Source organism: Dendrobates tinctorius, unplaced genomic scaffold, assembly GCF_039654945.1.
Source record: "Dendrobates tinctorius isolate UK_male_01 unplaced genomic scaffold, ASM3965494v1 ptg000175l, whole genome shotgun sequence".
NCBI classification, from domain to species: Eukaryota; Metazoa; Chordata; class Amphibia; order Anura; family Dendrobatidae; genus Dendrobates; species Dendrobates tinctorius.
This window is the reverse complement of record NW_027361842.1, coordinates 164864-181234: the sequence shown is the minus strand read 5'-3', so window position 1 is coordinate 181234 and position 16371 is coordinate 164864. Positions and strand designations below refer to the sequence as shown.

The 16371-nt window shown below is 46.7% G+C and overlaps 1 protein-coding gene across 1 annotated transcript in view; it reads right to left on the bottom strand.

Moving 5' to 3' along the window:
- NDUFA13 (NADH:ubiquinone oxidoreductase subunit A13) overlaps positions 1–16371 on the bottom strand; it is a 74532-nt gene that overhangs the window by 57104 nt on the left and 1057 nt on the right. Inside the window, exons 2-3 of the mRNA XM_073551325.1 lie at positions 11363–11441; positions 8936–9007 (exon numbers count right to left, since the gene is read on the bottom strand). Of these exons, the coding sequence (XP_073407426.1) occupies positions 8936–9007; positions 11363–11441 (151 nt within the window). The remainder of the gene's footprint in view (positions 1–8935; positions 9008–11362; positions 11442–16371) is intronic.

Below are 16371 nucleotides of genomic sequence, written 5' to 3'. Positions count from 1 at the left end.
CTTGCTCCCGTGTCTCAGTGGGGTTCAGTAATGTCAGCTGATCCCCTGCTGTGTGGATGGCAGTCTCTCCTGCTGTCACCTCATTCAAAATACAGTAGGCCTCTGCCTACACCCTCCTATTTCCTGGGCTTCAACACAGCCAGTTGTAGTTCGGAAGTGCCGTCCACACGGAAAGAGATACTTGCTCCCGTGTCTCAGTGGGGTTCAGTAATGTCAGCTGATCCCCTGCTGTGTGGATGGCAAAGTCTCCTGCTGCCTACACAGTCGTACCACTACTGATTTTTAACCGTGCTCCAATTAGGCCTGTGGCTCCACTGTCTCTCGTATTTCCCCTGTCCTCCAACCCTGCCAGTTACAGCTCCGAAGTGGCGTCTGCACAATCCACACTTGTTCCTGTGTTACAGGTGTTCAGTCCGGTCAGTTAATCCCCTGATGTGTGTCCGGCAATGTCGCCTGCTCTGTCCACATTCCCATTATGGGAGTGTGGACAGAGCAGGCGACATTGCCGGACACACATCAGGGGATTAACTGACCGGACTGAACACCTGTAACACAGGAACAAGTGTGGATTGTGCAGACGCCACTTCGGAGCTGTAACTGGCGGGGTTGGAGGACAGGGGAAATACGAAAATCAGTGAAGCCACAGGCCTAAGTGGAGCTTGGTTCAAATTAGTAGTCTACAACCGATCTTAAAATTTCTTCAATGCAGCCTCAGCCTGCTCCGTGCTTGTCCCTGGGCTTCAACACAGCCAGTTGTTGCTCGGAAGTGCCGTCTTCACAGAGTAAAACACTAGCTCCTGTGTTTGTGGGGTTCAGTAACGTCAGCTGTTCCCCTGCTGTTTTGATGGCAATCTGTCCTGCTGCCTCCCAATTGACAGCACATCAGGCCTCAGCCTGCTAAGTGCTTGTCCTGGGCTCCAACATCGCCAGTTGTTGCTCATAACTGACTTTGGCACGGGTACTCCCTCCTGCCCACCTTGGTTCCAGCCCTGCCTGCTGTTTCCGGGAAGTGTCAATGTCAGTTTGCCACCCCAAGTTGCCATGTCGTGTTGCGGTTGGGTTAGCCGAGGCTAGGGTGCCAGCAGTTTAGGTGCTTCCTATGTGGACTGCGGGTTCTGGTAAGAAAGGTTTGTTCCATAGTGCCAGTAGGACAAGCACCCCCTGTAGGACTGTGTGATTCGGTAACTGCGGCCAGCTTGCGGCATGCCAACTTTGCTTTTCAGGGGTAACTTCTGATACCCCTCCGGGTTCCAGCACCGTCAGCTGGTTCTCATCAGAGCCTTTGGCCTAGGTGCCTCCATCTCGGTATCCGAGTTCCGGCAACGTCTGCTGGTCCTTGGTAGTGCTTTGTAGCACAGGTACCTCCTGCTTAGTAACCGGGTTCCAGCACCGTCAGCTGGTCCTCGGTTGTGCCATTGGCTCTTATTCCTTCTGCTGCCCCTCCGGGTGCCAGCACTGTCAGCTGGTCCTCGCTATTTCCATTTGCTCTTGCAGCTTATGCTACCCCTCCGGGTTCCAGCACCGTCAGCTGGTTCTCGTCAGAGCCTTTGGCCTAGGTGCCTCCATCTCGGTATCCGAGTTCCGGCAACGTCTGCTGGTCCTTGGTAGTGCTTTGTAGCACAGGTACCTCCTGCTTAGTAACCGGGTTCCAGCACCGTCAGCTGGTCCTCGGTAGTGCCATTGGCTCTTGTTCCTTCTGCTGCCCCTCCGGGTGCCAGTACCGTCAGCTGGTTCAAGAGGACAAAGAACAGGAAGACAACCACCAAGATGCAGAACAACAAGAGAGAGAAGACAAAGAAGCATAAAAAAAAACAAAGCAGAAGAACATTAAGCATAAGACTAATACTCTGAGCAAATGATATTATCTTATTTATAAGCAGAAGACGACTAAGCAGTGTATGGGGGTGAGTCCGTTCCTCCTCGTGGTGCCCCTGGAAAAGGCCTGCTGCTGCAGGCCAAACTGAACGCGGACAAATCCTGTTGTAAATCTTTTGTGACAGGCAGAACGGAAGGTGTAAACTTCTAACTTTTCTAGATAACAACTACAGGAATGCCTGACACAAACAAGAATATGATGAAGAAGAATAGGAAGAAGATGAAGAAGCTGAATATGTAGAATAATAATAGAAGAAGAAGATGAAGATGAAGATGAAGAAGAAGGTAAGAAAAGGAAGAAGAAGAAGAAGGTAAGAAAAGGAAGAAGAAGAAGAAGGTAAGAAAAGGAAGAAGAAGAAGAAGGTAAGAAAAGGAAGAAGAAGAAGAAGAAGAAGAAGAAGAAGAAGAAGAAGAAGAAGGTAAGAAAAGGAAGAAGAAGAAGAAGGTAAGAAAAGGAAGAAGAAGAAGAAGGTAAGAAAAGGAAGAAGAAGAAGAAGGTAAGAAAAGGAAGAAGAAGAAGAAGAAGAAGAAGAAGAAGAAGAAGAAGAAGAAGAAGAAGGTAAGAAAAGGAAGAAGAAGAAGAAGGTAAGAAAAGGAAGAAGAAGAAGAAGGTAAGAAAAGGAAGAAGAAGAAGAAGGTAAGAAAAGGAAGAAGAAGAAGAAGGTAAGAAAAGGAAGAAGAAGAAGAAGGTAAGAAAAGGAAGAAGAAGAAGAAGGTAAGAAAAGGAAGAAGAAGAAGAAGGTAAGAAAAGGAAGAAGAAGAAGAAGAAGAAGAAGAAGAAGGTAAGAAAAGGAAGAAGAAGAAGAAGAAGAAGAAGAAGAAGGTAAGAAAAGGAAGAAGAAGAAGAAGAAGAAGAAGAAGAAGAAGAAGGTAAGAAAAGGAAGAAGAAGAAGAAGAAGAAGAAGAAGAAGGTAAGAAAAGGAAGAAGAAGAAGAAGAAGAAGAAGAAGAAGAAGAAGAAGAAGAAGAAGAAGAAGAAGAAGAAGAAGAAGAAGAAGAAGGTAAGAAAAGGAAGAAGAAGAAGAAGGTAAGAAAAGGAAGAAGAAGAAGGTAAGAAAAGGAAGAAGAAGAAGAAGAAGAAGAAGGTAAGAAAAGGAAGAAGAAGAAGAAGGTAAGAAAAGGAAGAAGAAGAAGAAGAAGAAGAAGGTAAGAAAAGGAAGAAGAAGAAGAAGGTAAGAAAAGGAAGAAGAAGAAGAAGGTAAGAAAAGGAAGAAGAAGAAGAAGAAGAAGAAGAAGAAGAAGAAGAAGAAGAAGAAGAAGAAGAAGAAGAAGAAGAAGAAGAAGAAGAAGAAGAAGAAGAAGAAGAAGAAGAAGAAGAAGAATGTAAAAAAAGGAAGTAGAAGAAGAAGAAGAAGAAGAAGAAGAAGAAGAAGAATGTAAAAAAAGGAATAAGAAGAAGAATGTAAAAAAAGGAAGTAGAAGAAGAAGAAGAAGAATGTAAAAAAAGGAAGTAGAAGAAGAAGAAGAATGTAAAAAAAGGAAGAAGAAGAAGAAGAATGTAAAAAAAGGAAGTAGAAGAAGAAGAAAGAAGAAAGAAGAAGACATACATGTCTGGCAAAATATAAATGAGGCTAACATAGTCAATATCTTTGTAACTCCTAACATCTTTAAAAAAAAAGTTTAATTCCTGCTATTCCATTTGATTGGGCTAAACCTCTATGGCTTTAATGTCTCCTCCACCTCCCACAATACATTCTACATTATTCTTAGTTGTTTTTCTTCATGTAGAATTAACCTACAAGGAAAGAAAGGTTTTTTTTTAATTCCGATATTTTGGCCCCATTGACTTGCATTGGTTCCCAGTATCGGAATCGGCGATACCGATACTTTTTTTTTTTAAGATCGGCCGATCCATTCCGATCCGATATTTTCAAGTATCGGCTGGTATCGCTCAACTCTAGTCAACACTTTTTCTGACGTTTTGTTTAGCAATTCAAACGGACTTTCTGTCAGAGATGATAGGACTAAATTTAGATCTCAGGGAGGAGTAGGGGACGGGTCAGAGTAAGCTCTAGTACAGGCCCGGATAAACCTGGCCACCCATCTATTGTTTGCCAGGTCGCAGTTGAATAAGGCTGCCAGGGGTAAGACGTGTACTTTGAGGGTGCTGACAGCTAACCCCAACTCTAAACCCTTCTGAATAAACTCCAGTACTGCCCCTATCGGGACTTCCCCTTCCCGTACTGGGCCTGAGGTAGATAAAAAAAAAAAATTTCCATATCCTTCCATAAATTTTTATAGTCACTGGTTTTCTGCTACTGAGTAAGGTGGATACTAACCCCGCTGAGAAACCTTTTTTCTCTAACAGTGACCTTTCAAATTTCAGGCTGTCAAATGCAGCCTGGACTTTGGAGGGTGATTGAAGGGACCCTGTGTTAGAAGGTCGTGGTCCTCTGGGAGCACCCATGTGTCCGTCACCGACATCACTCTCAGCCAGTAGAACCATGGTCTTTTCGGCCAAAAGGGAGCCATCATAATTATTCTGGCTTGGTCCTCCCTGATCTTCCTCAGAACTGCTGGAATGAGGCATTTTGGAGGGAAGGCGTACAGGAGACCTGGTGTCCACTTTATCCTGAAGGCGTCTACTGCCAATGGCCTGTCTGCCGGACTTAGGGAGCAGAATTTTTGAACCTTCCTGTTGGTTTTTGAGGCGAAGAGCTCTATGATGGGTTTCCCCCACATATGCACAATCCGTTGAAAAATAGACTCTTTTAGGCACCATTCTCCTTGCCTTAAGTGGTTCCTGCTCAGAAAGTCTGCCTTCAGGTTGTCTACGCCTCGGATATGCAGGGCCGATAATGAAAGGAACTGGTGTTCTGCCAGAGTCATGATCCTTTTTGCTATTTGCATCAGGGACTGAGAACGGGTGCCCCCCTGGTGGTTCACATATGCGACCGCTGTTCGGTTGTCCGATAGGACTCTCACATGATGTCATCTTAGGTGTGTCATCAATCCTTCCAGCGCCCTTTCGATCGCTAGTAGTTCCCAATCATTTGAGGATAGATTTCTTTCCTCCTGGGCCCAGGGATCCTGGAGCTATAGTGTGTCTAGGTGGGCTCCCCACCCCCAAGGACTGGCGTCCGTTGTGACTACTTTGGAGGCTGTGTATGTCCAGGGTACTCCTCTTGGAGAGGACTCTATCTGTAACCACCACCTGAGTGACTGGAGTACAGGGTCCAGGAGGGTGAGCTTCTGCTCCAGCTGCCCCTGAACCCTCAGGTCGTTTTGTAGCACACACCACTGAAGTTTTCTTGTGTGGAACTGGGCCCATTTTACCGCTGGTATGCAGGAAGTTAGGGACCCCAACACTGACATGGCCCTTCTCAGAGTCATTTCTGTTTTTTTTAATGTTGCCCTGATTAGATTTTTTATCTTCTCTTCTTTCTCCTCTGGGAGGCGACACTCCTGTACCACCGAGTCCACTGTTAAGCCTAAGAAAATTCTGGATCATTGCTGGTTTCAGCATGGATTTTTTGAGGTTCAGCTGCCAACCCAGGGTCTATAGTGTCTCCATCACTATTTTGACTTGTTCTTGACAGTGAGAGAAATTTCTTCCCACGATCAAGAAGTCGTCCAGATATGGTATCACCAGAGTGTCTTTTTCCGAGATGCGCTGTGACCTCTGCAATTAATTTTGTGAAGACAAGGGGGGCTATTGCTACTCCAAAGGGCAGAGCCCTGTATTGAAAGTGAATCCACTGAGACCTTATCTGGACCGCCACTCAGATATTTGCGGTCTTGTTGCTGGATCGGGACATGATAGTAAGCATCCTTGGGGTCCAGGACTGCCATGTAGCACCGAGAAAAGAGGAGCTTCACCGCCGACCTTATCGTTTCTATCTTGAATGATGGGACTATCAGATATTTGTTGAGGCCTTTCAAATTTATAATCGGCCTGCAGGAATTGTCTGGCCTTTTTATGAGAAATAGGGGGGAGTAAAAACCTTCCTTTTCCGGAATTTCTTCCAGGACATGTTTTTATAGAAGTGATAATACTTCCCCTTCCAGACTTTGTTTTTCTTGAGATGACTGCACTCGAGTCTGCATGTATCTTCGTGGCAGCCAGTGGTGGAATCTTAATTCCAGACCCGACCCTACAATTTGTGAGATCCAGGTGCAGGATGAGATTCTCTCCCAGGCTGGGAGGAAGCGAGAGAGCCTTCACCCCCACCTGAGAAGGACCGACACAGAGGGTTTTTTGGCGTCTTTGGAGGGCTTGCCGAAATAGAAGCCTCTCCCACCTCTGGATCGCTTGTCAGAGTTGTTTCTGTCTCGATCCCTGTACTGCTGTCTTCTGAATTTTCGGCCCTTCTGAAAGAAGCGCCGAATGGCCTGAAATGGCTGTTTTGGGAAATTCTTTTTGTCGCCGGCTTTCTCCAGTACGTCATCCAATGCCGGCCCAAACAGGAAATTTCCCTCACATGGCAGAGAGCAGAGTTTCTTCTTTGCCTGTGTGTCCCACGGCCAGCATTTGAGCCATACTGCACGGCATCCTACATTGGTTAAGGCTGCTGATTTTGCTGCTAGCCTGGCTGAATCTGTTGAAGTCTCAGCGAGAAAGACTGCCACTGTTCTGATGGCCGGCAATGCTTCCAGAATAGACTCCCTGGTGACTCCTTGCTCTAGCTGATCCTCCAGGTTGTCAACCCATAATTTTAGGGACCTAGCCACACAAGAGGCCGCGATGGCGGGCCTTAGTGCCCCAGCCGAGGCCTCCCAGGCTGTTTTAAGACAATTGTCTGTCTTTCAGTCCAGAGGTTCTTTTAGAGAACCCAAATCCTCAAAGGGTAGGGAGGATTTTCTGGCGACTTTTGAATTCGCTACATCAATCTTTGGAGCTCTATCCCAGGATGAGGATGCCTCTTCCTCAAAGGGGTACCTCCTTTTCAGGGAATTGATTTTCTGGGATTTCTTCTCTGACTTTTCCCATTCCCTCTTTAGGAGTCCTTCCAGCTGTTCATTGATAGGGAAGGCTCTACGTTTTTTCTTTTGCAACCCGCTAAACATAAGTTCCTAAGCAGTCTCTTTTTGCTTGCTCATCTACCAGTCCCATAGTAGATCGGATTGCCTTTATAAGCTTATCTGTAGCTTCTACTGGGAATGAGTCTTCCTCGTCAGAACTACTATCCGAATAGCGGGATTTATCAGAGTCCTCCTCTGACCCTGTGGAGTCCTCCTGAGAGACCACTGAGGGGCTGGATCTCTCTCTAGTTTTGCTATCTGTATCCGTTGATTGTAATGCCCTCACTGATTTGCAAACCTCTGTTTGAATTAGGGATCTTAGACTGTCAGAGAATGAGGGTGTCTCCTCCGCTACTGTCTTGTTAATACAAACCTGGCACAATCTTTTATTCCAGGATGTTCCTAGGGGGCTATTGCATAAAGGACATTTATTTTTAGATTTTTCCCTACTCTTCTTAGGGATCTCCTATACTCCAACCCGCCAATGTATGTAAAAAGAGGGGAGAGAGGAGACGAGGGAGAAAGAGAACAGACATTAGAGTGCTGGACTTTCTCGAAAGCTCACTCACCACTCGGACGCTTCACAGAACGGGTACCGGATCTGGAGGCTGACTGGTCTTCTCACTGTCTCCCAAAGAGACTAGGGACCCCTCATTTTTGCGGTGACGATCGCATCTCCTTCGCCTCCTGGTGCGGTTGTAAGTGCTCTGGTGAAGGGCTCTCCATCCTATAAACTGCTTAGCTGCTGTCTTGTGAGGAGAGCAGGCACATCCAACCCAATAATGGTGTGGTGACGCCTGCCAGCACTTCTTATTGCCTTTAAATAGTAGCATTCCCCTTTTTTTTTTCTAATTAATTGGCACACCTGGTTGATCCTGCACCTGCCGGCCGCTTGTGCATCCTGGTTATGCCCCCACGCCTGCGCACTACAGCTAGCCTATGCACGCACCTGGCAACCACATCCGGTGCGCGCTCTCCATCAGTGCCTGCGCCCCCTCGGGTGTACGTGTCCTGAAAATGAATGCAAACGCGCACCCGGTGACCACTTCCGGTGTGCACGCCCTGCCATGTGGCCGCTTGTTCTTGTGCTCGCTCTCCCTGCTGCTGCCTCCCGGGTGTCGCGCTCCACTTCTGGTTCTCCCACATCTACTTCCGGTACGCGCACCGTTAGGTGGGCGTACCCGGAGCCTACTCACACCTACGGGCCCGTCATGCGCGCTTCCAGAGCGCGAGTCCTGTTCGTCCTGTGCACGAGTGTCCCCCTCAGCAGCGCGTACCTGGCTCCCCTTCCGGTGCGCGCCCGGGCCTGTTGCGGCGTTCCCACACCATCAGCTGCCATGACACCTGCCCCCTCTAACCTGCGTTCTCTGGAGCCCTGCGGTTGCCGACCGGCTGTCACCTGGAGAACTATGGACGTCACCCTGGCCACCACTGCTAACAGGTACTCGGACTTTATTCCAGGGCTCACATCCCACAGGGTCTGGTGTCTGGCCTCAACAGGGAGGGTACACATATGTGGCCTACAAGGAATTACTTCTGCCCAGGCACCGATGTGCAACACGGGCTACATGGCCACTGTATGTCGACAGGGAGGGAGCACAGAAAGTGGCGTCCGTGGACTTTATACGGGGTATATCAGCATCTGGGAGGGTACACCGCATGTGGTCTCCAAGGCATCCAACTTCACCCGGGCAATTTGCCTCACAGGCTGTGGCCATGCACTCGCTCAGGGGGGCATAGGAATATATGGCCCCCGAGGCGACTACCGGTACCTGGTGACGGGTGCCTGCCATTAATCACCCGACCCAGGCATCCTCTTCTTTCTTCTTGAGGTTTTCATCTTGAGGGTTCCCCATCGAGGACAGGAAACCAACTGATGCGGAGAGAGGAGCCGCTCCTTTTATTTTGAAGGTTTCCTTTCCTCGCTGGGCGGATCCTCTCTCGTGGTGCCGTCATGTAGAATGGAAAATTGTGTATTTTACATGTGAAAATAAACAGGCAGCACAAACTGTACATGTTTTAGCAAACTCCAGAACAAACAGATCACTCAGGCAGCCAGGCAGAATTGTACAAGAAATATAAAGAAATAATCTTGTTACCTTCGATCTGTCTCTGCCTGCAAGAGGGGTAGCAATGCCAAACGGGTCTCTAAGTCTTCAATAAGTAGCCGTCTGTAAAATAATGGGGACCTTAAGAACGTTATCTTTAGTAAGTGACAATACTATTCTTTTAAGATGTGAAATATAAGTAAACAAGCTGGAAATTCAAAACATTCAACATTATAGATCTAGATGCAAACAAAGAAGTATTGTCCGTATTAAAAGGTACATTAGTTTGTATGTCCCCTTCTTCCAAGAGCCATACCATTTTTATTTTTCAATCACCATATGTATGTTTTTCTGTGAAACGAGTTGTAGTTTTGAATGACAAGCCATTTTTCTGTGTATTAAACTGAAAAATGGGGAAAAAAATTCCAAGTGGGATGAATGGGCAAAAAAAAAAAAAATAAATTTCCACAAGGTTCATTGTGATGTAAAAAAATGACCTAGAAATATTATTGTCCACCACAGCCATGGAATTACAATAACGAATAGGCATGGATGGAAAAAATAAAGTTTTGCTTTGTGTCATCCCATTTTCCAAGAACTAATATTTTAAAGGGAACCTGTCACCACTTTTGAGGCCTACCAGGTAAAAATATCATTTCATTGAGTGTCAGCTATGCATTCCCAACTAGCTCTGAAACCCCCTGACTTCCTCATGTATCACCCATAAAAACCTTTTTTTATTTGTCCTGCGCTGTATGTTACTCTGTTTGGACCGGTCCAATAGGTGTTGCCTCTGTTCCATCACTCCACCCCTCCTCAACTTGCTGTACGCATTCTTCGCTGTGAAGATCGCAGATTGCGTACATATTTTGCGTGTGCGCACTGAAATATGACCTCGCACGTGCGCAGTATGCTTTGCCCAACTGAAGGCAAAGCCAAAAATCAGTAGTGCGCATGGCCACGAAATACTTCTGGGACATAAACTGCGTATGCCGGCGCATTTTTTAGCTGGTAAGCCCAAAGAGTGGTGACAGGTTCCCCCTTTAATTGTTCTGTTGACAGACCTGAATGAGGGCTTGCTTTTTGTGACGCGAGCTGCAGTTTTTATTAATGCCAATTTCGCGTCCACATGATGCTTTGGTTGCATACTGCATTTTTTTTTTTTTTAAGGAGATTAGGACCAAAACAATGCAATCAAGGTATTTTGATTACAGTTAAGGGTTATAGTATGGAATTAACCTTTAGTGACACAGCCAATTTTGTACTTAATGATCATGCCAATATTTACAATTCTTGAACACATGCAGAAAAAAGGGAGTCTAAATCCTCAAATAAAATCACCACAATTTTATTGTTCATCACAAAACATATTAAAAATGGACAGATAGCTACAATCATAAGTATGGCAGAGTGTCACAAAAAGAGACTAAGGTGCAACATCTATGCGGCATCACCAACGAGTCTTAGCATGTACTTTTTTCACAACAAAATTTACTCTAGAAGCAATTTTTTTTTATTTTCTCAACGGTAACAAGAGAAAGTGGACCCCAAAATTTGTTGTGCAATTTCTCGATATGTGGGGGAAAGCCACTGTTTGGGCGCATGGTAGGGCTCAGATGGGAGGGAGCATCGTTTGACTTTTTGAACCCAAAATTGGATGGAAAAAATGGTGGGCACCATGTCATGTTTGGAGACCCCCCCCAATACTAACTCCAACCCTAACACAGCCCTAAGCCCGACCCTAATCCCAACCCTGACCCAACAACACAACCCTAACATTAGCCACAGCCGTAAAGCAAAAATGGAAATACTTTTTATTTTATTATTTTTACCTAACTAAGGTGGTGATAAAGAGGAATTTGATTTACTATTTTTTTTATTTTGATCACTGTAATAGGGTCTATCACAGTGATCAAAATGAACCACTAGGAGAAATCTCCTATTGTTGCCGTGTGGTGGCCGGCAGATCTCAGGGCGCAGTGCGCATGCGCACGCCATTTTCTTCCTGGAAGATGCCGAAGGCCAGGGGATATCGGAGGTACCGGGGGGCCCCCCCATTTCTCTCCTCCTGATGTGCTAGATCATATCAGAGTAGAGAGAAATAAATGGGAAATCTGACCTTTTTTTGTTATTTAGTGAATAACGGCAATCGCAACACTGGGGACAGTAAAAACCGACCCGAATCATGTCCTCCGGGGTCTCAGCTACCCCTGGTACCCGAGACTCTGGAGATTTTCCAACGCTGGGGGGGCGCTATAACCTTATTTCTCAGCGCCGTTAAAAAGCAGCGCTGAGGAATAAATACCTTTAACTGCCGCCGTTAAAAGGTGTATCGGCAATCGTTAAGAGGTTAATAGACTTACAGAACATGGTAATACCAAATTTTTATTTTTTCCTTTACTGGGGAAAGGAGTGATTTAATTTTTTTTTTTAGTTTTTTCCTTCACAATTTTAATATATGCCACAACATTATGACACCTTCTCTCTCTGTTCCACATGCCAATTCTCCAGTAACCAAACAGCATCACACCGATCCCAGCAGCGAACATGGTGTACCCTGTAACAAAGGACAAGAAGATAAGTCACTTTCATTACCACAGATTCTAATAAGGAACCAGTCACTCTGGAAATTCTGTGCAATCCCCCTGACCCCGCACCTTTCATGCATAAATACCTTTTTTATATCGGTTCAGATGTATGTAAATTGCCACGGTCCGGTCCAATGGGCGGAGCTTATTCAACTGCTCCCCCCTCCCTGTCTTGCTCTACACAAGAAGAAGTGCGTAGAGCAAGACAGGGAGGGGGGAGCAGTTGAATAAGCCCCACCCATCGGACCGGACAGCGGCAGTTTACATACATCTGAACCGCTTTATAAAAGGTATTTATGCATGAAAGGTGCGGGGTCAGGGGGAAGCAAAAGTACTAAGAGAATCCTTATGTGACACACCATTGAATGATATCATTATATGATATCTCTAAAAAGGGGTGACAGATTCCCTTTAACTGTATTTCCAGGAATCCATCCTGACAGCACCATGGAGGTTGTCCTGCTTATCCTCACTGGGACAGGAAACAATACTGATAAGTGGATACGGGAGGGTCCTTTTAACCTCTCGTTGTTTCCTGTCCCAGTGAGGATAAGAAGGACAACCTCCATGGTGCTGTCAGGATTGGTGAATTGGAAGCATAAGTTAGGCACTAGGTGCACACTTAGTCTAGAATGTATGTGGGGCGCTTTTCTGGAATTATACAGCAATGTCGCCATAGGCCGCCATTCTCCAAACTGGGGTCAGAAGTGTGCTCTTGCGGCTACCATCTGGCAGTTATGCGCATATATACGGATTATTAAAATGTACATGAATGAGCAGCAGTGAGTATATATATTAGTCCAGAAGACCTTGACCAGGTCACATTCCGCGCATTAGATACCGAAACAAAAGCCCAGATCAAGTCTGGCTAAAAAGGAGTGTCTATATCCATACTGATACATTATTTATTTTACTCGCTTATATAGCACCATTAATTCCACAGTGCTTTACATATATTATCAGCACTGTCCCTGATGGGGCTCCCAATCTGCGTTTTCTATCAGTATGTCTTTGGAATGTGGGAGAAACCGGAGGGAACCCACAGAAACATGGAGAGAACATACAAACTCCTTGCAGATGATGTCCTTGGATTTGAACCTAGGACCTCAGTGCTGCAAGGCTGCAGTGCTAACCACTGAGCTACCGTGCGGCCCTATTCTATGTATGAATATAGACACTCCTTTTTTCCCAGAATTGATATGGGCTCTTGTTTAGGTATGAATGAGCATAAGTCTCTGCTGTTCAATAAGGCCGGGTGCCCACGATCCGGAACTAGCAGTGCTTTGGACACATGGCATATTCGCTGCGTCCAAAGCGCTGCCTTCTACTGAACGCAGGTAAATCTGCATATGTTCACATTCTATTGAATAAATTGACAATTGATATTGCTTTAAATTGATATGCTGTGGTCTTGAAAGACGCGCCGCATGTCAGTGTCCGTGGGTGATCCGCAGGCGCACATGCATGCATAGTGGACATGGGATTTCTAGAAATCCTATCCACTATGCTATAGCATCTGGCCACTGCATAAATATAGTTATATGCCGAGGAGCTCTAAAAATAGAAATGGTAGTTTATTTTTATTAGTTAAGTGCAAAGTGAATGAACAAAGCAGACACCAAATCATTATTTGGTGTGACCCCCCCCCCCCTCCTTGCCTTCATAAAGCATCAATTTTTCTAGGTACACTTCCACAGGTATCAGGGATTTGTACGATTATTGTCAGGCGTATGAGTAACTACCTGTATCAAACAAATGATAATCATTTTCGTATGTAGTTTGTAACACAGCCATTAACTGAAACAGAAACAGCTGTGTAGGAGGCGTAAAACTGGGTGAGGAACAGAGAAACTCTGTTATATGTCACAAGTCACACACCATAGCAAGACTGAGCAGACTGTGGGTTCAATATGTGCTGTTCATGCTCTATTGAAGAAACAACAAGAAAAGGGCAAGACTGAGGACCGTAGATGCAGTAGCTGGCCAAGGAAACAGTGCAGCAGAGTAAATACACATCATGCTTCCTTCCCTTCAAAATTGGAAGATGTCCAGCAATGCCATATGCTGAAAAGTGCCAGCAACCAGCGGGACCCATCTACAATCATCTACAGTTAGAAGTCTGGCCAGAAAGTCTCCATGAAAGAAGACTGTCCAAAAACCATACTTTCCACACAGAAACAAGGCCAAGTGTCTCAACCATGGACAAAAAAACATAAGAACTGGGACTGATTTGGAATATTAGGCTGTAACAGAACGCAGTTTTGTTCACTTGCGGACTGGAGAGTGGTACAATAATGAGCGTCTGCAGGCAACAGTGAGGCATGGTGGAGGCTTCTTGCAAGTTATGCAGCTGAATTTCAAACAATTGGAGTTGGGGTTTGGATCAGGATTAATGATGTCCTCAATGCTAAGAAACACACGCAGATACTTATTTATCGTGTAATATCAGAGTGGCATCTGATTAGCTCCAGATTTATTCGGCAATAGGATCCCAAACATAACAGTGTCATTAATAATTATCTTCACCGTAAAGAACAGGCAAGGACTCCTAGAATTGATGATATGGCCTGAACAGAGCCCTGATCTCACCATCGAGTCTGTGTGAGATTTCATGAAGATACAGAAGGATAAGCACAATCCAACATCTAGAGAAGACTTGCTGCTAGTTCTCCAAGATGTCTGGAGCAACCTCCCTGTCGAGTACCTTCAAAAACTCTGTACAAGTGTACCTAAAAGAATCGATGCAGTTTTGAAGGAAAAATGTGAATACACAAAAGATTGATTTGATTTTGTCTCTTTTCACTTAATTTGCATTTTGGTAGGTGATAAACTAGGAACACTTCAATTCTTGGAAGCTTTCACAACTGCCTAGAACTTTTACACATGCACCGAGATTATATAGATATACATATATACACACAGAACTATATACACTCACTGGCCACTTTATTAGGTACACCATGCTAGTAAGGGGTTGGACCCCCTTTTGCCTTCAGAACTGCCTCAATTCTTCATGGCAGAGATTCAACAAGGTGCTGGAAGTATTCCTCAGAGATTTTGGACCATATTGACATGATGGCATCACACAGTTGGCGCAGATTTGTCGGCTGCACATCCCTGATGCGAATCTCCCGTTCCACCACATCCCAAAGATGCTCTATTGGATTGAGATCTGGTGACTGAGGAGGCCATTTGAGTACAGTAAACTCATTGTCATGTTCAAGAAACCAATCTGAGATGATTCGAGCTTTATGACATGGCGCATTATCCTGCTGAAAGTAGCCATCAGATGTTGGGTACATTGTGGTCATAAAGGGATGGACATGGTCAGCAACAATACTCAGGTAGGCTGTGGCGTTGCAACGATGCTCAATTGGTACCAAGGGGCCCAAAGAGTGCCCAGAAAAAATTCCCCACACCATGACACCACCACCACCAGCCTGAACCGTTGATACAAGGCAGGATGGATCCATGCTTTCATGTTGTTTACGCCAAATTCTGACCCTACCATCCGAATGTCGCAGCAGAAATCGAGACTCATCAGACCAGGCAACGTTTTTCCAATCTTCTACTGTCCAATTTCGATGAGCTTGTGCAAATTGTAGCCTCAGTTTCCTGTTCTTAGCTGAGAGGAGTGGTACCCAGTGTGGTCTTCTGCTGCTGTAGCCCATCTGCCTCAAAGTTCGACGCACTGTGCGTTCAGAGATGCTCTTCTGCCTACCTTGGTTGTAACGGGTGGCAATTTGAGTCACTGTTGCCTTTCTATCAGCTCGAACCAGTCTGCCCATTCTCCTCTGACCTCTGGCATCAACATGGCATTTCCGGCCACAGAACTGCCGCTCACTGGATTTTTTTTCTTTTTCGGACCATTCTCTGTAAACCCTAGAGATGGTTGTGCGTGAAAATCCCAGTAGATCAGCAGTTTCTGAAATTCTCAGACCAGCCCTTCTGGCACCAACAATCATGCCACGTTCAAAGGCACTCAAATCACCTTTCTTCCCCATACTGATGCTCGGTTTGAACTGCAGGAGATTGTCTTGACCATGTCTACATGCCTAAATGCACTGAGTTGCCGCCATGTGATTGGCTGATTAGAAATTAAGTCTTAACACACAGTTGGACAGGTGTACCTAATAAAGTGGCCAGTGAGTGTATATATGTGTGTGTGTATACACACACATACTGTCCATGGAGCCTCTCCCCCCCCCCTACATGCCACTGTAATTGGGGAGGAGCGTTCTAAAGGTGCCCGAGTGCAGCGGTAATTGGAGGGGCGCTCTACACGAGAGCCCGAGCGCAGCGGTAACTGGAGGGGCGCCGTACGGGGGCCCGAGCGCAGCGGTAACTGGAGGGGCGCCGTACGGGGGCCCGAGCGCAGCGGTAACTGGAGGGGCGCCGTACGGGGGCCCGAGCGCAGCGGTAACTGGAGGGGCGCCGTACGGGGGCCCGAGCGCAGCGGTAACTGGAGGGGCGCCGTACGGGGGCCCGAGCGCAGCGGTAACTGGAGGGGCGCCGTACGGGGGCCCCGAGCGCAGCGGTAACTGGAGGGGCGCCGTACGGGGGCCCCGAGCGCAGCGGTAACTGGAGGGGCGCCGTACGGGGGCCCGAGCGCAGCGGTAACTGGCGGGGCGCCGTACGGGGGCCCGAGCGCAGCGGTAACTGGCGGGGCGCCGTACGGGAGAACGAGCGCAGCGGTAACTGGCGGGGCGCCGTACGGGAGAACGAGCGCAGCGGTAACTGGCGGGGCGCCGTACGGGAGAACGAGCGCAACGGTAACTGGCGGGGCGCCGTACGGGAGAACGAGCGCAGCGGTAACTGGCGGGGCGCCGTACGGGAGAACGAGCGCAGCGGTAACTGGCGGGGCGCCGTACGGGAGAACGAGCGCAGCGGTAACTGGCG